Source organism: Stigmatopora nigra, chromosome 10, assembly GCF_051989575.1.
Source record: "Stigmatopora nigra isolate UIUO_SnigA chromosome 10, RoL_Snig_1.1, whole genome shotgun sequence".
NCBI lineage: Eukaryota > Metazoa > Chordata > Actinopteri > Syngnathiformes > Syngnathidae > Stigmatopora > Stigmatopora nigra.
The window spans coordinates 11,347,187-11,370,562 of NC_135517.1; the positions used below are offsets into that span (position 1 = coordinate 11,347,187).

At 41.6% G+C, this 23,376-nt stretch overlaps 1 protein-coding gene across 2 annotated transcripts in view; it reads right to left on the minus strand.

Moving 5' to 3' along the window:
- Positions 1-23,376, minus strand: part of foxj3 (forkhead box J3) — a 75,617-nt gene that overhangs the window by 23,855 nt on the left and 28,386 nt on the right. For both annotated transcript variants that reach the window (XM_077725971.1, XM_077725972.1), the window contains exons 2-3: positions 21,205-21,702; positions 95-169 (exon numbers count right to left, since the gene is read on the minus strand). In XM_077725971.1, the coding sequence (XP_077582097.1) occupies positions 95-169; positions 21,205-21,525 (396 nt within the window). In that variant the 5' untranslated portion in view covers positions 21,526-21,702. The remainder of the gene's footprint in view (positions 1-94; positions 170-21,204; positions 21,703-23,376) is intronic.

Consider the following 23,376-nt stretch of genomic DNA (forward strand, 5'->3'; position numbering starts at 1 on the left):
ACATAACCTCTTTTATATGTGGAAACAAAAGGTGACTTTAGAACATTTTTGTTTGTATAATTGTATAAACATAGAATGTGGGTAAAAATCTCACCTTTCCCGGGTCATCTTTGGAGCGAGGCACTTTGAGAAAACACTTGTTCAATGACAGATTGTGGCGTATCGAGTTCTGTGGGGACAGAGAGACAGACGAGTGGAGAGCGTGAGTACCAAAATATCAAAAAAAACATTACAAGAAAAAACAAGCCCGGACTAACACATTTCGTGGTTTGAACGTTAGAAGGTGTCTTGGCTCGTGTTTTCACTCATTGCACATATACAAGGTCAATAGGTATGGTTTGTCACTAATAGGCCGAGACAAAGATGGACTTGAAGTTCACCCGTTGTGACAATCTTTTGTCCTTAAATTGAAATAGAAAACATAGGTTGATCATTTCATTGGGTAAAACCTTGGTGTTTTTTTTCCGCTTCCACCTTCACTTTTAACTGTTGTTTTTAAAAATAACCTATCTAGGATTGTTTGCTTTTGTCTCCCCTTCAAAATATTCCCAAAATGACGCGCACAAATGTCCTCACAATCGGATAATGCCCGATCACTTGCCAACTGGGTGCTCCTCTCGTATTGGCGAGCCAGCTCCATCACGTGTACACCACTCTCATATTTTTTTATTATTTCTTTCTTAATACTGATTGTCATCATAGGCCTTTTCTTTGCACTACCCTTCATTACACCTGCCTGCTTTGAACCCATTGTTGTTCCCTTTATTCTAAAAAAAAAAAACACATGGAAAATGCAACACTCTGCCCTATGCTCGTAGATATCTTGACACAAAGGAGATTCGGACCAGGCCACTCGTATCTCAAAATTTGTCTCGTATCTCAAGGCAAATATTTGCTCAGAATTCTACTCGCATCTCATATGTTGGGGCACCCGGTTAAGTATAAAACTGCATGAAAAATAATGCACGAATTGAAATCCCCTCCAAACCAGCGCAAAATTTCAACCTCCGACGACAGCATATCAAATTCCACGTGTGCCAAAAAAAAACAGGCGCCAAGAGGAGTCCCACACTGGGATCGTGGCAGGAGCCTGATATTAATTAATGCTCCAGCAGGCCCTATGGGGGCAGGAAATAAATTATGCAGATCATCATCCCAAAGTTAACTCATTACACGCTTACAAGCTACTCCACGGCTTGTAAGAGCCAGCTCCAGCCAGCTGTCTCGTTGGGATGGAGAGGCAAGCTGAGGTATCCATCCACTGGGGAGGTAGGGGGGAGGGCGGTGAACGAACCCCCCCTAAAAATGGTCTAACCCACAAAAACCTCCACTCCACTTATAGTTGGGAGTGCTATTGACAGATGGCCATGCTTAAAAAAAATAATAATAATTTTAAAGAGGATCCTCCACTCGGCTTAACGGATGCCGGAGGTGTGTGGCAGGGTAGGGGGTGGGCGAGCGAAAGACCCCCCCGAGCTCAAGGGATGAGGGCCGATTGTTCAACACTAAAGGCAATTATACCACGGGAGAGCCGATAATGACAGGTTCGTGGTGTGATGCCGCCGATATCGCCGCTGTGAAATGCCGATGGAAAGCAGAGGATGCTTTGCGTGTTCCCCGACAGAACATAAAGAGCCTGGCGGTTGGTCGGTTATCCTTGCGGTTGGGGGGCAAAGGCAAAAGCGTACGCCAAACGGTGGGTTTTAAGGAGCACCTTTAGCCACGGGGGATGGCTTCTCTTCCTCAAAGGCCCAGTTTGCACCAGAAAAATATATTCAACACCTACTGTGGGAAGAGAACATACCATTTTGAAGGGATGCTTTGCTATGCTGGTTGCTAAACTCCTGTTGACATTTACATGTCATTGCCTTTTAATTTTGCAGCATTTGTGTGTCACTTGCTGTAAATTTTGCGGTAAGTATGGGTCGCTACCTGCTGATTTTGCAATATTTCCGGCTCACTTCCTACTGATTACGGAGAATTCATGGGTAACTTCCTTTTGATTCCGAGTCACATTCTGTTAATTCACTGCTATTGACTGTTATTGGCCTTCAATTTAATTTGGATGATTGCGGTCAACCCTCCCAGTCAAATTGAATTGGACGTCAGTGGCAATAGGAGACGAGAAATCGCAAGTGGTTCTTCCAGTTTTAATGAATTGAACACCTTTTTTGACAATAGCAACAAGTTCAATTGGGGCCATTATGCTTCACTTCCATTTTCCAGGTCACTTTCTGAGATTATGTGTCAATTCCATCTGATTTAAGGCTATTTCCTGATCACTTTATTCAATATGAATAAATATTCAGTAACTATTTTATTAGATTAGATGAGATTATACTGTATTCATCCCATACATAACTGCACATTTGCTCATGTGACAGGATAAAGCAAAAAACCTAATAAATGAACATGACATATCACAATTAGGTTTCTTTTTCACATTTACAACTAATTAATCAGGGTGCTGACAGATGGCATTGCTGAAATTTGATCATAAAGTAAGCCTTATTTCAAAGAGGGACAATTGTGGAAGCCATAGAGTTCGCAGATAAATGCAAAACTGCATTCTGTTGGTAGAAAAAGCTAAATATCATTTGGATTTGTTGTCACAAAGTTAAGCAAAACTAACTAAAAGACGGCTCCAGTATGCAGTCCCTACACCGGATACCTGCTCCCGTTGAGTTAGCCGAGTTCAAGTTCAAAGCACCAGTACACTGCATGAATAATGGATTCAGGATGGCGTGTACCCCTCTAATAATTCATGCGATTAAACCCACGCAGACGACACTGTCACAAAATATAAACACAATTAAATGCACATTTCAACTAAATGCATTTGTCATCTATTCTAGCCACTCACAAAACATTAAAAGTACATAACATACACAAGAGGAACGCATTAGTTAGTTAGCACAATGTTTGCCACCACTGCGGCACACTTTTTGCATTGAAAAAAACTCAAGGGAAACCCCCCAAATCTTTGAATTTAAAGCTATGTCGCCTCTATTAACAAAAGTCATTCTCATCAATGTTTTTGCAGCAGGAATCATTTAAACCTACACATTTATTCCAAAGTCGAATTTTCGCATTGACCTAACGCCACTAAAAGTTAACCCTAAACAATTCTGCAAAAATAAGTAATGTAATGTTTTTAATTGCACAATTTTATGACTTTTCTCCAAATATAACTTAAATTTCTTAATATTATGCAAAGAAATGTGCTCACACAGACAAAACTTGATGCCCTACTAAACCATACAACTAGGTTAGCAGGTCCTAGAATTCTAGATTGCCGGACTTCAGGAAATTACCAAGTATTCTTGGAAAACTGTTCAAATTTTGTCATGAGACCTACTTTTTTTTTGTCCTGCCTCGCCTCCTCGACATCTGTTTTTTTTGGGCCTAACTTCTCTGTCTATGTCCATCATGCTGTTGACATTATCGCGGAATATCATCATATCATGTGAGTAATGATTGCCCGCTGGTCATCCATCACATTCTGTTCATCCTGGAAGGGGATGACACCATCTGTGAGTTTTGTCTTGACCGAACAGGGCAGTTTAGAAGAGGAGATTCATTTCATTTCGGGGAAACTGCGAGCCCAACCAATCGCGATGCAAAACAAACGAGATGGAGTTGAATCATTTAGATACTCGGTCATGCATAGTGAATGGTGACAAAAAGATATGCTTTTGTTTCAACTGGCATCTCCTGCTGGAAAACGGCGCGAACATCTGCGAAGCAGACCAAGTGGCACAAACTGGGAAAAACAGCCCATGTAGACATTGACTTTTTAAACGAACGCCATCTGCGTGCGTTCTTTCCTTCTAGTGTCGCGTCTTTTTACACAACTCCTTTTGTCAAGAGGCAAGCGGACTGAGCGTTCTCTTGGTAAGTACAAAACAGAACAAAGGGGCTACTCAAGACTATTGCAATTACAGCAGAGTGGGGGGTGAGGGGTGACGGATCATAGTGGTGGCTAGGAAAGGGAGAAGTAGGGATTGGCTGACAATGAAGGACCTTGAAGACAATTACTCGACAATGAGATTACAGTGGAATCTCAGTTTTTGGGATGAACCTGTTTTAGAGGGTCATTCAGCTTGATTAAATAATCATGGGATTGTGGGTGGGAAAATATTCTCAAATTTCAACAATCGATAAGGACTTCCCATAAATCCTGTCGTATTTGGCTACACATAGACGGCCATTTTCTTACTTGGCTATCAATCGTGTTTCTAGAATTACTACATATCAAAGGTGGGGCACTCGAAACCTATTATTGGCAGGGTGATGATTTATGTCATAATCACACTCATAAAAATTTAAAAACAAGTTTTGAAATGCTTTCGATCGGGATGTGCGTGCGGATCAAATGCTTTTCGTAGGAACGCGAGTAGCAAATTCAAGCAAACTGGCCATCCCACATTTCAACAAAATGTGAAAAAAACAAATCACAAGCAAACCCAGATTGGAATATTCCTTTCCAGAGTTAAAACAGCTGCCAAAATAAAACTGCCAAGCCATCTCTTAACTGAAAGTTTTGATGAAACTCTACATTTGGATTTTTATAACAATGCTTCACTTCCCGTCGAGAGCAAAAAGAGGGGACGTGAGGTCGGAGAGTTTTAAGAGAGGTACATAAAGTGAGTCAGACAGTGCTCACTGCAGGGGTCCTGCACAAGTGCCGCCCAGCATCTACCTGCAACCCCCACAGAGCACTCCATATCTGACCTCCGTCTGCATGTGCGATGCCTCCTACACGCCTACAAAAACGTGCACACACACACACAGAGGAATGGCAGTGATTTAACACACCAGGACAGCAGCGGAGGCGTAAGCAGCTCCGCCCTCGCACAAGACCCCCACCTCGCTTCCCCTGCCGAGGAGCGCCGAGGCTCAGCAAGAAGAGCCGCCGAGGGGGGAAAACTAGGTCAGGCTGACCTCTGCGCTCAGCACGTCAAACGTCCCGAGTGAGCCGAAGGGACAAGTCGCGTCAGAACCCGGCTTCTCACAGCTGGGGGACAAATGTGCAACCCCGGGAGCGCGCTCAGAAGACCGGCTCGGGACAGACGCCAGCGGAACGGTAATGACGTGAAGAAAAGTGCCGAGACTGAAGAAAAGGGGAAGAAAATCACCCCTGTCGTACCTCATTCTACTTTCTGTCAGCAGGTGAAAGCAAATGTGTTCTGTTGTGGTTGTCCCACTAATAAAACTTTCCATGCGAGTTCACAACACCTGATTGGCCGATCTCGATTTCCACTTGATTCCAATCCACTAAAAAATGAAGCGACCGGGTAGAATTTTCCCTCATGTTATTGGACCAGGTACAACACTAGTTCTGCTTGTCACTCACTATAAGTCACCAAAAAACAAGCCTGCTCAGGATGAACTCGTTGGCCTCTTAATTCAAGGTTTCCCAACCAGTGTGCCACGGCACCCCGGTGTGCCGTGAGCAATGATCAGATGTGCCGAGGGTAATTACAAGTGACATAGCGTAATAATCCAAGAGAGAAATCTAAATAGTAAGAGATTAAAATCGAACTATTAGGTGAATAAAATGGAAATATAGAATCATAGATTGTACTATATAAAAAGATTCAAATCGTAATATTATGAGATTAAAGTCATTTTGTTGTTTATTTTTACGTGAGGTAAACCGGAAGCTATTTGGTTACATATAGTCTCTGTGAGCACATTAGTTTTTGTGCACTATTGGTAGAAAAAGTCCAAATTAAAATAAGGTTATAAAAACATTGCATTCATTATTTTATCATAAGTGGACATCATCTTTGATGACATTAGATCAGTGTGAAAAAAAAAAGATTTTGAAAAATCATTTGTGGGTTTATTTAATTCCTGTTAATAAAACTTTGATGAGAATGACTTTATAATGTTAATATAGGTAACATAGTTTTAAATTAGAAGATTTTCACCAAGTGTTGTGCCTATTTTTTCAATGCAAAAAGTGTGCCACATCTTAAAAAAGGTTGGGAAACACTGTTTTAATTCACTTTAATTAACCCGAAAGATAACATTCTACTTTCATTATTTCCACCATAATTTCCTTTTTTTTCCTAAACGAAACTGACATCATGGCTATAAAGCATTACAGTCAACCTTCAAGGTTCCACTTGAGTGAGTTCACATCAAGCATTCCAAGGATCAGCTGAGGCTCTACGCTGACCTACAGGTGATCTTTTAAGTGTTTGAATTAAAGCCCTGAAAGGGGCGAATTTAAACGGCTCTGGATTTGCTTTCTGATCAAAGAACCAAGAAATGGTGGTCTTCCCTGCCAGAGAAAGTGGTTAAACATTACAATGACCGCCAGCACAGCAGCTGCTCATAAAAGGTAAATATGCACAGTCAACTGATACTCGAGACCAGTTTATATCCCAAAATAAAAAGAGTAAGTCACGCCATGCAAGTGAGTTACATTAGCTTCAATGAGCATACAACATTACAATGAAAAGAGCCCTAAATTGACCTTAAAAAAAAGCAAGCACATGTACAAAGATTTAGCTATAGAGAAAAAAAATCAAGCCGGAGTTTCCCTGTTGAAAATCGTGAGTGAAAACTATGCACGGAGGAGTTGTAGTAGCAAATCCAAAGAAAACATTCTTCCGGGAACCATCACTTTGGAAGATAGGACCGCAACCTCTAATTGACCTGTCAGCAAGTCTGAATGATGGAGGGATAGAAAGGACTGGAACCACTGCGGAGGTGGATGCGTCATATGGGATCCAAAATACAACAAAAAAAGGGAAAAAAAATCTGTATGGCATCTGTGGAGTCGACTGACAAGCAATGAAAACGTCTTTAGGAGAATGTGGACAAAAAGAGCTCTGTCCGAAAAGTGAAGAGTAACTATGGACCTTAAAATTGAGTGGACCCCAAAGCACTTCTCTCCTTTTGTTCCGTTAACCTCAAGCAGAAAATGCCAGTCAGGCATGTAGGAACAGCAGTTAGTGCAAAAACCAGAAGGTCTTTTTAAGCAAATTGGAAGCACAATTATAGGCAAAACAACCAGGGTGAGGATTTAGACACGTGGGCTTTTCCTGTATTGGATAACGGAGTTGAATACAAAGGTCACCAAATAATAAAAATCATGCACATAGAACAAGGTAAGCCCTGAAATATAGACTAGCATTGAAACAAAAATGACTTTCTGACTTTTAGCAAGGTAGGTATAAATATTTTAAGACCTGTAGTAGCTAGAATGATCAAGGCTAATCGATAGTTTTATGAACAATTTTCATATTGCATATCATGGCCAGACATTTGAAGGCTTTGTTGCATTGTGGGTGGGTTTTTTCAATGTGCTACAGAAAGTTAGTGTCCACTGATACATTGATATGTAACATTGATGTCAAATTGAAATCCTAAAATAATTATGACAGACTAAAAAAGTGTTTTTCTTAGAACCTTTTATCTTTAACTTGTCATCTCCTATTGATGGAGATGGCGTCCAATCCATTTTAAGTTGAAGTTTGCTCATTTGCTGGCGGCCTGTCAGGTTCCAATAGATTGGAAATCTATCCATGAAAACGTCATTAGAAAAACAGCAGAAAGAAGATTGTATACCTATCGTCAACTTGAACCATTCGGTCCTGCATTTGCTCTTTGCACCATTTGACAAAAACGCCTGCACTGCACGACCAATCAAAGGCACATAAACTAAATATTAACAATCCAAATCATTAACAACAAACAAACCAAAAAAAATCCACAAAATGCTGACAACCAAGTTATAACCAGTTAGTTTTTTTTAGCGAATGAGCTTTGGCTCAGCACGTGTCTGTCTGAACAAACTACACACCACAATACAAAGTGCCTAGTGTATTCGTATTGTGATCCATGCATTAAAGTTATTCAAACGTAGAGAGGTGCAAGATTATTTTTAAGACGCCCGAGTGCATAAAATAAAAGAAAGTCTTGCTGGTAATGGGGAAGCGTGCTTTATGCGTGTGGGTTTGTGTGTGAAATCAATGCAGAGAGACAAAGAAAGCACAGGTACTGAAATACGGGAAGGAACTGTAATTTTAGGTTGTTCATATGGACCCTGTGGCATGCCCACCAACACAGAATACACACCTCTGCCTTAGGGGAACTGCACCGAGGCCACGGAATGTAGCACATTCGCTGGCTATTTGTAGGGGGTGTGGGAAGAAGGCACGTGGGATGCCATAGCCAGTAAGCTTTTTTGTTAGAAGAAGAAGTAAGAAAAAAGATTCACGAACAATAGGTTAATTCTCCAGCTATGATCAAAAGAACACATCACCATGCTCATATCTTCTAATGGCGAGCTTGAATTGTACCGTGTAAAATGGTAGCGTGAACTAATGGTGTTCCGATCCAATATTGAGTATAAGTACCAGTCCCGATGCCTCCATTTTTGGGGTATCGTTATTGGATTTAGTTCATCATACCACGAGATTAATCATTTTCATTTACTGGTTGCTTTTGAAATGACTTCATTGTCTAAAAAGAAGTATTACATTCATTACTAGTTTTTGTACATTTTCTGTTTGTACTGTTTGAGAAGGTAGACTATAACATTAGCATAAACAAGGCAAATCCTTTTCCTGACCTTTGATCATAGCTAAAACCACAATCTTAAAACCAACCAAATAAAAAGCTTGACACTTACCGGCTACTTTTCAACACTGTGTCCTAACAACTGGTATTTTAAAAAAGTACGCAAACAAAACTTCTTGTCGTCTCAATCTTTTAGCGTCTACAAAGACAAAGCACAAAGCGAGAAAAGAACAAAAAAAATATCCTTAACTTTTTCCCAGGGTCATCGAATGCAGAACACTGAGGTATTATAGTAATTAAAACACAACAGCCATTTCTGCAAAAGCAGACGACACCATGGGGAAATTCCTCTATAGACAAACCCCCAATGTCCCCCAACAATGAGCATTTGGTGAAATTAAAACCATTTCTCATTTACGGACACCGATAATGGGGACAACGCATGCAAGGACAGAAATTGGCTTCGTAGGAGATGACCTATGTTGATTTTAAAGAAGCAAGTTAAGCAGCAGAGACTTGCTTTGGGGGAGTTTTGAAAATCAACCGGTACTTGAAGTACGACAATTACACAAAAAAACTCAGTGTCAGTAGAGGTCACCTGCTTTCCATGCGTCTCTGGAGGACAAGTGCACATTTCTTCAACCACACATCTACATATTAATACGGTCAGATAAGCTTAAACCCGAGACTGAAGTAACACGGCTTTATATAAATAAATAATATCCGAGTTTAATCCAAGGATTTTGCAATCTATAGTTCAGACAATAGGCGAAGACAGCACAAAAACCTGTGCAGTTCTCTAGAGGCACATAAGAAGTTTATGAATGCAGCAGCAAAGATGTTCCCGCTTCAACGAAGAAGCATAGGGGGGCTAGAGACCAAACACTCCTACATATCAATGTTCTGAACTCAACGCAACCCACATCCTGTCCTTTTTCTATAAGCCCGCTTTGTTGCTTTCAGACCAATCTTGGAGTAGAACAGCACAAATTGACGAGGTTGTTGGGGTATGGAGAAGTAAATTCATGCATTATTTCTGAGGTGTACTCAAAGCACAGAGAGTGAATACTACAGTTAACCAACCTTCCTCTAATAAAAAAAAAACATGTGTGGGACGAAGGAGGAGTGGTTTCCTTAATGCTGTTTTGAATGGCAGGTCATTCATAAGGCATGCTTGATCACGGCGTTTGCGAGAGACGCCTGTCTTTGCCGACCTTTTGCTCCCGGGCCGCTATACGTGTGTGTGTATGGATCCCAATCTGTCTCGCTCGCAGTCAAAAGCGCTTTGTTTGAGCCCGGCTGATGCCGCACTCGTCCACTATGCAACGCCGAGCGCGGGCGAAAAAGCATGCTTCCATTAAGTGGATTATTTCAGTGCATCCCTGACCTTACAGAGGGCTGTCGTTGGCAAGGAACCAAGAAAGAATAGGAGAGAAATTATGACGGTCACGCACCTCCTTGAAAATTGGCAGTGATTCACAAGGCCGACTTGTCAATACAGCACGCCTGAGATGGGAACTAAGACCTGGAATTATACTGTCCCTGGAGAAAAATTGCTTTTGATGAACTCCCAAAGCAGTGAATCTGCCCGTAGTAATGCGGCCATCCCAAAAGTTCTAGCTTCAACCTTCTATTTCCACTTTATGACAGTCTCTCTTGTATATCCTATTTTACAGATAGTAACTAATAAAGAAAAACATGGCTATAACGTAATGAATACCGCAAGAATTGACCTTCAAAACACTTTCTTCCCATTTAGACGACACCCCACCAAAAAATCCCTCACTCCCAAACTAGAGATAAATGCTGCAATTGTCTTGATTTATGCAAACATCTGTTTTTTGTTTTGGAAAACAATGATACAGTCAGTCATATATTCACTTTTTTGTTGGTTCCAATGCACATTTCATGCTAAACGGTTACGCCCCGAGTGATATAACCGTAAATAACAAGTACATTTATACTAAAGTGTCAGACAATATAAAACTGAAGAAATGATGACATTTTTTTTCAAGGTTATACCGTCGAAATCTGATAGCCGACTTTTGACGATCCAAATACATTAACTACGAAGTTGCCATGTATGGCATACTAACAAAAATGTATCAACACCGACATGGTACATCACGAATCTAGGTATTTTAGAATTTTTTTCTACCATTGGACAAAATAGGCTATAAAACATGTCACATTCCAAACGTAATTTTACTGTTTGTGGAAGAACAACGGAATCCTTGGCGGCCTGTGATGACGTGGCACTTTTTCTTCCTCGAAAAAGCAGAGTCGGTAGATTTTGTTATGGGGGGGGATCACAAAGCCATGTTAAACAGCACGGTGGGAAATCACACCTAAAGTGACTACATCAGGAAGTAGAGTATTTTCACATTTCAACAAAACATGTTCCCATTACGATGTAACTCTTCGACTAACACTGCCGGTTAAAGACATCCAACCTATTTGAACCGGAAAGGCTGACAGTGAATTGTCGCCAACGTTACATAATTAACAGCTAAACTAAAGAGATATCACTTAAATAGCAACACTTAAAAGGGCTTTTCATCGCTCTCATGATGAACTTTAAAAGGTAAGAGCATATAAGAGAGTGGTGGGTGAATGCCTGCCAACATCCACTGACAGGCCTTATTTGGCAAAGTGTACAAACACCATTTCATAATGAAGACTCATTAACAACAGTCTTTTTTGTCTGCATTCACCAATGCGGCGAGCGATGCGAATAGGCCCAGTTATCGCGTTGTATTTGTCCAATGACACAGTATCTCATCCTTGTTTTGTTTGTTTTCCGACAAATACTTTGAGGGAGAGATCGCAGAGCAAAAAAACTGCCCGATTGCCAGAGTGGAAAACAGACTGTGTGTGGCTGACCATCGAGACAAACCAGGAAACGCTACAAACCGCCAATATAGGCAAAAAGGCCTTTGTGTTCGCTTCTCTGCAATTTTCTAGCTCGCTACAGACTGCAGCAGCACAGGGGAAGGATTGGAAGCAAAGTGACGTCCCCCTGTTTATCCCCCCTGAAAGCCTTCGCATGCTCTCAGTTCCACATGAGGGATCTGATGAAAGCCGTTTGTCAGTCCGCCACTTAATTATCGGCCCAAAGAAGAGGAAGAAAAAGAGCCTCCGACGCCGGCGTCTGACAATGGCTCACAGCAGCCTGCTGACGACGGCGCCCGCTAACAATGAAGAAGCGACTGCGGTTGCTAATGGCGAAGGGGCGGCGCCAACTGTCCATTTAGGAGTTGGGACGAATGGGCAAACCACACAGAAAAGTCATTGTGTCATTGTGTTGTATGCCACTTGGCACTGCATTGGCTTTGCTTGTGGCTGCGTCAGTATGGAAGGAGAGCAACGCTGCAAAATGTATACAAACGTGCTCAACCGGAATACAAAAAATGAAAAAAAACAGAGCCTACTTGAACTACTTTCAGTCGCCATTTAGCATCCTATAAGAAAGAATCCTATTCAATGAATTGAAAGTAAAAGAGCATTTCATTTTCCTAAAGTGTAAAAGTGAAGAAAAATCAACATAAAATAGTTCCAATATTTCCAGGAAGAAAAGTGAATCCACAAAAAAAGGCAAGCAGCATTCACTTGCTGCTTTCATGGCTGAAGTATGAGACTTTTTTTTACTCCCTAAAACCATCAAACATGCTCAATTTGATCCTCTTATGAGAGGAAAAACCTGCGATCCTTTCGACAGTCCATTAGATGATTTCACAGGGTGATACTAGACTTGCTGACCCATTAATAATACACGGCGGTGGTCAAAAGAGGCCAGCCACCGCCGGGTACCCGCCGTCCCTCCACGCGGCCACATTAACGGACTTATTTGGGCGCAATTAAGAGACCAGAAGGATTTTGGATGGTCAGCAAATATGCTGTGCATTTCGAGTTGAATCAACACACAAGTTCATTTAAATTTGCTTGTTATGTTACGAACACGTTGCCGTGCAAAAAGTCTCTCTCCCTTTTGTAAAATCTGTCTCAATTTAGTACTATTAAACACATTTTAGTACTATTAAACCACTAGTTATTTGTTACTTTTTTTAATAAATGGAGAATTAGAACAGATAAAAGTGTGTTTCCAATCCAATATCCAGTTTTTGGTGTTTTTTTTTTTTCAGATGGCTGGAATTAATTAATTCGTTTTTAGTTCATTCCAATGGGAAATGTCCATTTGAATTACAAGTAATTCGACATACGAGCTCAGTCCCGGAACAAATTATGCTTGTATCTCGAGGTACCACTGAAATATGGTAAAGATAACATTCATGTTTTTTGAAGGATGTTGAAAATCGAACTTTGGACAGCTTGAGTGTGAGTCAGGCATGCTAACCACGAAACCACTCTGCTGCCAAGGCGCTGTAAAAATAATGTAGGCTTGTCGCTGAATTAAAAATGAATGAAAATCTTTCTACTAATCTAGATACTTATGTCCATGAATAATGTATACACCTCATGACAAAATGTTTAACCTGAATACTAATGTAACACAAGGCAGACAGCGAGTGGAAAATGTCTACTTTGGACCGGGACCGACACTTCTACACAAGTTTCACGTAGTGTTTTAACAGCGTCGGGGGCTGAGGACGTGACATTGACAGATGAGCAATTCCGTGGCTGATTTTCACGTGTCATGTCCGCGGCCGGCGTGACCCGCGATTAGCCCCGCTTGACGCTGGCGATGAGAAGCGCGCCTGTCAATACGAGCGCCCGGGGAAGGCGGCGCGGCCCGTTTTGGCATGTCATCCATCACCGGTTCCACTCGGCTGCCACAGCTGCGCCGACGTACTCCGACGCACACACCAACACTGACCCCAATGAGGACACACTAACAGGGGGATTAAATATCAAGGGCATGGGGCCCGTACTGCTTCATTTACAAGCATAGCTTAAAATATTGACATACGTGTCAATAAGTTGTGAGGAAAAGCAGTCCCAAGCTCGGTCAAGTAAGGCCATTGGTTCGAATAAAAACAGCATAGGCGCAAGTTGGAACGAGACAGAATTGGTGGCGGGTTCGGTAATTGCAAGAGGGTAGGAAACTTGGATTTCCAGCGTAATTACTCATGAAAACGCCAATCATTTGACTGCTTTTATCAGATGTGAATGACCCGACCGGCGTCTGGATGTCGGGAAAATGCCGCTGAGTTCAAATTCGACTCCCTGCTTTCATGGGGCAGGCTGCGCACCTTTGGCCGTATTGGCAATCTCAAATTGGCATACATTTCTATATTTAATATGGTTGAAAACAAAAAAGCATACTCATGTTGCCTCTCCTAATTAGTCCAGGAGCGAGTCCTTTTGAATGCATGTTAAGTTACAGTGCCTGCCAGATGAAGATTAGTCTTTGGGGAGAATGCACAACCTTAATTATAAATCTTATTAATTACTTTCAAGGTGAGATCAAGTGGAATAATAATATTAAAAACACACAGGACGTCGATCACTCCAAACGTATATACATTTCAGGAGGAATTTAGAATTTTCTTAACTGATATTTATTCAAATGCGATTTGTTGACCATGTATTGATCAAGAGGAGTATGCTAATGAAAATTGCTACTCTTTCGTTAAACCGAGACAGATCAGAATTAAATCTCGTGGGAATAGTTCAGGACGCATAGAAATTGATCCTGGGAGCTGATTTTTTTTCCCCCCACAGGTTTGATTAACTAGATTAATTCATTATAGAATTAAAATTGCTACTGCATTGTTCGCTGACAGATGGCAATCTAGTTTGGTGGGTATATTCTTGGAGTATATACACAACAAACCCAATTTAATTGTCTTTGGGATGAGTAGTCACATTGATTAATTGAGGACTTTTTTTTGTCCGAAGTCACCAAGTTAACAAGTAGAAGGCTTTCAAATATGTAGTACAACAGAAAATATCGTATTGTCAGAGTGGAAAACAAGCCAAGGTATATGCACAACAGTTCCAAAGTCAAGGATTCAGAGTAGAGGCAAAACAATTCTCTTTGCGTAACTTCCAAATTGATTTAAATCACAAGTTGGAAGCCAGTCAGGCTCCCATAATGGATTGCAATTTACTTTGGGAGGTTCCAATTGTAAATGCTAAATCAGCAGAGATTAAAAGACATCGGTTAGCATTAAATCACAATTTGTTGACTTGAAAGGCGACGCCACTGGCAGCACAAACGGGTTATAAGTTGGCGTGGATGGGTTTAACAGACAGATTTACCGTTAAAGGCAGATTCCGAGGGCTGAGCTCTATTTTTAGCATGCGGCATTCATCAGCGCACCCGTCTCCCTTCTCCCCCGCCCCCTTCGTCGGGGCAAAAGAAAAAAAAAAACCTGAGCATAGCAGAAGCAATAGTAAAAAGGCACCATCTGTGACCTCAATGTGTGCAAAAAGGTAGCTCTGCGTTTAGGCATCAATGAGAATGGTCTCTGACCTTGCTTTATGAATAGACTTGTGCTCTCCTGATTGCATTTTAGGTCAGCCACAGTCAAACAGTCAATAGACAACATTTGCTTTCAACAATAGACATTTAATCCATTTAAAATTAGAGGGCTAGCAGCGAACGATACTTTGTCACGTACTATTTCCGTCAAATTAAACGCAGCTACAGTGGGATGTCGCTTGGAATGGATTTAGAAATAGACAGTCAGTCCAAAGGCAGATGTATAAAGGCGTTAAATTGCATTTGTTCGCGTGTACCGTCGGTGTAAATTCAGCCCAGAAAATCAGAGACGCGAAACAGAAATGTCAATGTCGTACATCTCATCTGTGACAGCCAGCTAAACACTTCAAATAGTATCCAGGTCAGACTGCATCAAACAAGAGGGAAACCAGCTCCAACCGGTCTACACATACTCGGGGAGCAATCCAACAACCTGTGTCTCTCATACATTCCTGTAATTACAAAATATGAAAAAGCATGCCTCAACAATGCAAACTGATTAAGTGTTTTTCGAAAACGGCCCGAAGCCGTGACCGAGAGTGCGTGTAGAAATCAACATAGATGCTTGTTTAAAGCAATGTCTTTATTGACATTTATATGTGCACTTATGACTGAGGCGGGGGGTTTTCAGAGTCAATGCGTGACCCTCGTCAATTGTGTCTGGATTGCTGTCCTCGTTGAAAACAAGCAGTGAGAATTCTAAAAGAAAGCGTTTCTCTGAGAGAGCCAGTGAAAGGACTGTCACAAAAAAACAGCCACATTTTCAAGCCGACATCTCGACGCAAGCCTGAAGGCCACAGGAGGAAGCAGTAGCAGCCTCGGGCCTTTTATGTTCTGCAGTTAGCACTTGAGCAGAGAGTGGGGACAGCGGCTGCTTGCCAAAAAGTGTGTGCGCCAAGGCCTGCCAGCCTGCCTGCCCGCTCTCCCCGCCCACTCCGAGGACCCGAGCGTGAGCGGCGGGGCGCCGGTAGGCGGGCGCAAGGTGAGGCGGGTGGGCGGGCGGCCAGGCTGGAGCTTCCTGACATGGGAACCCGCCGCACGGCAGGATCAAGCAGACTGCCGAGTGAGTCAGAGCCCATCCCACGAGTCGACAAAGTCGGTTCCTGTCCGTCGACACCTAGTAGGCCGTACCTCCAAAAACGAGAAAAACCCAAATATTTTCGGCGGGCCGGTGTGTTCAAGTGAACGGCATTGTTGTGATATGCCTCAGTTTCTTCTGGTTCTAGGTTTGAACTCTGAACTCTCTCATTCCAGAACCAGACTGGTTGATTTAAAACTAAATTGACAGATCTGATCGATAGGAGCATGCATATTTGCTTATCTGAAGATTGGCTGCTAACCATTCCACTTAACGGGCTAAACAAGATCTTTATCATTTGTTACAAATGTACTAACTTTACGAAAGTGTCATTAAAAGGCAGGTTAAGAAACTCGATCCAAAATAGACCATTTATCATTGAACCATTGACTGGCAGTTACCAAGAATGCTTTGCACTTACTAAACAGAAATGATAGAGAGCATTTCTAGACTCACTTTTTTTGTACCGGATGTCAACAAGTATGTAAATTGTTGAAACATACTGTTTAACAGCACTTGGAGATCAAAACACCCCTTCCAACCATGTCACCTCATCAGACTTGACAGAGGTTAAAAGAGACATGCCTGGGATTTCCAACTTAACGATGAAGGGATCAGGCAATTCAATGCTTAAGAGCCCTAAAACCCTGAGCTGGGGGTGGTAAGATCAGTCAGGTATACAAATTTGGGTACTTCCTTTCCTATCGCATTAAAATAAGCAACAGGAAGAGGGATTTGCCACACTGGAGTGAGCCACAAGGCAGGCGCAGGAACATTATTTCGCTAGTAATGTCCTGAAGGTCTGATCTTGAACCAAAACTCTCCATTAAATGGAGCAAACGGCCTAAGGTAGCCATTATGAAGCCTCAGATCTAATGGCAAGTTGAACCTTTGATCTGTTTAGGCTTCTATGCATTTGCATTTTATAATGAGGTGGGGGGAAATGTCCAAGACCCTGGCAGAAGGCGGTTCTGTGTCCCATTTTTGCAGACTGGATTATTTCAAGACTTAGGCGATAGTTCCCTAGTAACAAAATCCAATACCCGAGTAAGCCAGTAAAAACTGTCTGACATTTGTTGGGCAATCATCGCTAATCTACATTCCACCTTATTTTTATTCAAGTGCAAGTACTTGAGAGAAATCAGGAAAATCCCGCCCTTAGCAATAACCTCCAGCTTGTCAAAGTGTTTGAAATGTGTTCCAGTTTTCCATCGAGAAGAAAAGCCACAGTGGTTTGGGGATTTACAGAAGTTTTGCCCGAGTGAGCCTCCGAGGAGCTGAGAGAGGCTTTGACTTGACAGTGGAGGTCAAGATTTGACAGCCGGTGTGTAGCTGGCTACATTTCTTCCTGAGCTGATTTAACGACGGCCTTACATTTTCAGACTGCATTACCAGGGCTGATCATTAAAAAGCTATTGCACACTGTTAGTGACTGAGACAGATTATCTTGGCTCCGTTTCTAGGTATTAACAAAGATGTTTAAAAATATACATATATATGTATATAAAATCAACCTGAGAGGGTTTCTGTTGAACAGCCAATTAAAAGAGCTGTAAGTTGTCCAGGTGCCAACATACTTGGTTGGCCCTGTGGTTTATCAAATCAAATAGCAAGTTTCAACAATTTCATGAAGCTCGCAGAGCAAATGCTGAACAAAACGAGAACCAACACACAATTGCTATGCAGCAAACACTCACTAAACACTATCAGTGACACCAACACAACTATTAATATTATTGCAGTCAGCGAGAAAACCTCAGATAGAATAGAATAGTTCTTTATTCTTCCCCCACGGGGGAAATTCACTTCCCACCGCAGCATAGACAAAATATAGAGAAATATTGTCCTATAAATAAATAAAAGGGTACACAACATACAAAAATGTTCTAATATGGTAATCACTAATATGACTATTATAGTCATTTCTTATTTTTTTATGGTAAGAGGTAATTCTAATGGTTAATCATCTATTACTGTTAATGGCCTCAAAAGCCCTCACGTTTGAGATGTTTCGATTGAGATGTTTTTGTTGATTTTTCTTTTTAAATTATCATCATAAGAACATTGTATATGAACTCAGAAGTGATCTATTAAGAAGCCTCATAAAGCGTTTATATTGTTTGTAAACTGGGAAGTGTAGTCAACAAATACTTTGCTGAAATTCTAAGTGAGTCCATTTAAAATTCTTCAGAAGTCACAGGCCGACTGATATGATTTTTAAGGGGGAGGACTGACAAACACATCGATACAGAATATTTCCATTTCAGAGAGATGCCTTACTTTTCATGGATAAGTCTCTAGGAATCCTTAAATCTGAAATGTCCTCAAGCTACTTGGCCACCCTCCAAAAAAGCAATGCCTCTCATACAGACCTGATTCATACAATCGAAAAACTGCTCAGGACTGTGTATTGTGAGGCGATGAGCCAAAAGACTGGCCTCAAGACAAAAAAAACATTCTAAAAAAAGTCATCACTATCTGCAATACTGCATCCTTCTTTAAGGCTACCTTCACGCTTTTCGATTGTGACGTCATTCTTTCAACTTTCCTTCTGTTTTTTTAAGGTGCAGTCAACAAATTTCTGATTATTGTTTGAACACGCTTGTGACCGGTCCCAAATTCAAGCAGGGTGACTTGATGAATGATGACTGCATCCGACCTACATTCACCACGCCCATGTACGCGTGCTTCCAATCATTACACACACAAACTGGATGAGCGCAATGAATTCATATCATGAGGAGTATACACCAAAAGACTGAAAGGAACTGAATAGTTTCACCTAGAACCAAGATTTTGAACCGACCCCAAACACCAACTAAGCCTTTAAAAATAAGGTGACCTTAATAGTCACAAGGGAGTGAACTTGGAAGTTCCAAAATGAATTTTATTCCAAAAATGCCCATTAATGCCGCAAAGGGTCACGCTGAGCAGTATGAGGGGGTTAGTGCTAGTCAATCCGCCTCGAAGGGTGCCAAATCAAGAGAGTAAATTGCTTTCTTAGAAGTGTTCCAGAATACTATCAACAGCTCTCCTAGGTTTTTCAAATGGAGAAGCAATAATAATATTGAAGAAGAAAAAATAACATTTAGTATGTAATGCTATTGACAGATATTCAAAGATATACATAATATCTTAATTCTATCAGAAATACTAAGGAAAATACATTTGAGGATTCAAAATTATTATTGTCATACAAGAATACCATTATTGCCAAAGAACTATAAACTAATAAATAGCGCTCGTAGAACTGTTGTTCAAATGTAATACCATTTGATACTGATGCTATGGAATTATAACTGGATCTCTGTCAAAAATTTGTATACAACTAACTACGTTTTGTCAAAAAAAATTCCTCTTTTTAATTTCAGGTTAATAAACGAGACTGGCTTAGGGGGTGAAGTTTCAGAAAATTCCATGTGTGCCTTAAAATGTACAATTCCACATGTGGCCAATAGACAATAATGTAATGTATGCTCAAGCCCTGAATATATATACAAAAGTGACCGGGTGATGACAGAAACAGAAGGTCATTTCCAATGTTATAGATGGAAATAAATTAAGAATGTGTGCCGGGATGAGGGAAAAAGCTGAAAAAAGTTTAGAATAAGGAAACGTAAAAAAAGAACTAACACTACTAGGGCTCATTTCGCAGAGATTTTTTGGATTCTATTCAAAACATTTTATGATGCAATGACAAGAGTTTACATGGCTTTTAAACAGTCTATTTTAATGTAAATCCTCTTTTTTAAAATAAAAATCTCCTAACAACAGATGTGGGCGTGACCACATTAAACTCTCTTTCAAATCAACACAAAGCATGGCTTCACAACAGACATATTTAAAAATGTCTTTCATGTCGGCATACAACTAAACTTACCTAATGGGAGGGCCCCCCTGAAGTAGAAATATTTGACCATTATGTTAGGTTGTACATCTACCATGCAAAAACCACTCTGGGGAGGCATTATGGGGAATTATACTAAGACATTCCCATAAAACCATCAACAACAATTTGAGCCATGTCAAACCGAGTAGGCACCGTGCAGTGCAATTAGTGCAATTTCTCGCACTGTTTTGATCCGTTTTGTTTACAACAAGTTTTGTCTGTCTGGCTGTTATGTTGCCAACTCTTAATTAAGGGAGGAAGAAGATAGAAGAAGAGACAAATGATTTTTCATACAAAAGACCCGACCCCCCTAGTTAACCCCCCAAAGCAAGACTCAAAGCATTAAACGTAACATGTGCATTGTAATCTTGCCCCCTTTCCTCCAACAACAGAAAAAGCAACCTCCATAAAGCCGTCTATACATGCGCCAGATCTTGTCGCCTCAGGAAATGGGCTTCATTCATCTTGTCTGACGGCAATAAAGCAGCGCCTAAGATTCTACTTCCAATAAACGTCGACTGATTGGAAAACTCATTCTAATATCAATTTCCATCTGGGCCCTTTAAAAGGCAATCAGCATAGCTTCAACTCCGTATATCACAGGCTCCTTGAGATGATGACACAGTACTGGCTCTCTCCTTCTGCATAATGGCCTTCTCCTATCAAAAGCATCTGCAATGAATAATACCACCCATGAATGGGCTATTTAGTGCGTGCTAGCATGGACCGCAGCCACTTCTCTGAATATTAATCTCCAACTTTCACACTTTACTGGCAGGCTGCATCCATTTTTCATTTGGCCAAATGAGGCACTTTGTGTGATTCGGCGACAATCGTGGTTTCTCTCGGAGCTTTTTGTCATAAGAGACCAGGCTGATTGGTGGTGATTTGTCCGTCCGTCTCCTGTCTCGAGGCTACCAAACGATCTCTTGAGTCGAAATATTGGAACTTTCTTCTACTAAAGACTAGAAACTTCTTGCACATTCTGTTACCCAATGACCTTTGACTTCGGATCGTGGATTATTCTATGTGAGGCCTAAGTAAGTCCTGATGTGATTGCTATTCAACCTATGTCCCATTTTATATTATCTATTTTAACTCGTCAGCAATTAAAAATAATTCATGAAATCCAGTTAGCGATCAATCTAGTTGGAACCCTCCTGTATTCGACTATCTAATCATTTTATGTTTGCTTTCAGAACCTTTTGGCCAGGGAATGCACAATATTTGATCATGAAATAGAGAGTTTCTTACCTTCCAGCCACTTCCAGCCTCTCTGTAGTAGGGAAAGTTATCACAGATCCACTGGTAGATCTCACTCAGTGTCATCTTCTTCTTTGGTGAACTGTTGATGGCGAACGTGATGAGGCTAGCGTAGCTGTAGGGCGGCTTGCCGTCCTTGTGCTGCTGTACTTCCTCCTGATCGAGGGTGGTGTTGGGGTCCAGCAGGGCGCTCTTTTTGCCTATGCCTGGCCCGTGGCCGTGCTGACCATCGGCCTTGCGGATGGCCGCCTGCATGGTGAGTTGAGGGAGCCAATCCATAGAGGTCAAGCTACTTTCCAGCTCCGACGTCATGGTGACGACAGGCCGGGCAGCAGGGTGGGGGGCGGGCTGAACCCGAAAACCTTTCGGTAAAGCGGTGGTCTCTGTCAGAACTCGGATAACTGGTAGGGAGAGAAGCGGGCGGGGGTGATAAACTGGATCTGGGTCCTCAGATCAGGACATCAGCATGACGTCTTCTCCAAAGCGAGTCTGTGGAAACAGGCCAAGATCAGTTCAATGTTTTCAGTATCACAACATTAGAAGGTTACATTTTTTTGTTGGTTGCTCAATGAGAAGAATATCTGTCAGCGTGTTGCTCGTCTTTAAAATCTGGAGATTTTTTTTTGTTTTAATCAGACTCCAATGATTATGTTAAGTGAGCAGAAGTAGAGAAGGAGTTTACATGTTCCCTGCACATGCTTTCACTGACTGTGCAGCCGATTTATTAGTTCACCACCTTCTCTTCCACTTGCTGCTCTCAGAGCTGACTCATAACTCGGACTCCATCTGCACGGAGGGAGGCGAAGAGAGGGAGCGGGAGAGAGAGTGAGGGAGAGTAAATGTTGGGCAATTGTTTTCACAACTGCCAGCCAAATGGGGCAATGGCTCAGGAAGAATTCTGACTCTCTTGTGGCTAGTAAAACCCCCTTTCCCCCTCAGTCTGCTCTGCCTTCCAGCCTGCCCGCCCACTCGCCTTTGCCATAAACAAGGGAGGCAGTGTCATCTTGCAAACTGTCCTCCACCCAGTGTGCGTCTGCAACAGCCTGTCTCGCTGTCCTTTCTGGCACACTGCCCCGCTTGTCCGAAAATAGAGGGGCGCGCTAGATAAGCCGTGAGTTCTAAATGGAGGCGAAGACGAGTATCCGCGCAGGGGGAAAAGGGGTGTGATGACACCTTGAACTGGTTGACAGCAAAAACAAACCCAGCATTTTGTACTATTTGTTTTGGGTTCAGTGTGTGTCAGTGTGGGAATAAACAGTCTGACAGTCCTCAATAGGCCAAACACTGTATCCTTCAAAAATAGTCTGCGCACAATGTGAAATAATATCCCATTCCTTTGAAAGAATTTGCAAAGGGTGATTCAAAAGTGCCTCCAGACAGACAGCCAGCACTATTGTACTGATTCATTCCGATCCCAGGATCAAAATGACATTTTCGACTATTTTTACGTACCTCCGAGGGACTTAAAAGAGGGGTGCTTACCAGTTTGACAAAGCTTTCTGCCATCTACACGGCTCAGGTCATGAAAGGACACCATGGCATTCTTCACAAACTAAAAAGTCTACTTAACAGTCTTCTATTGAGTGCTCAATCATCCACCAAGGTGATTAAACCCTAATTCTCTCTAGTCTGTTTTAATAGACCACTCGAATAGTACCTTGACTAATGATGAGATTCAAAACGAGATTAATTCTTCTTCCAATAAGAGTAGGGAAACGCTGATATAAATTGTTCTATTGTGTGAAATTAGATCTGGACCACTAAGGGAACAAACTTTCTACAATAACTAGTCTATAACTCTATATGGACAGCTTTTACTATTGAGGATAGACTAAGCCTCCTACATACTTGACAAACTAAATGTCTCTGTGCTTGGTTACGACGCCGTAATCAAGTTCTCAAACACCTCAGTGAACGGCCCGATTAGTAACGTATCGTCAGTGGGTCTTCTGGGATGGGGATCAGCGTCTAATGGGGTAGTGTGAAAATAACAGAGTGGCCATGAACACTAAGATCAAAGAGCTCATTGTGGACTGAGTGTAGGCAAAAGGGACGTAAACACACGCCTTCTTCTGAGAAGAAGAACATGGCTGCCAGCTACAGATCCAACTTAAACTCAATACAAAGAACAGAGATGTCTAATACAAGTATATTTAGAAGTGG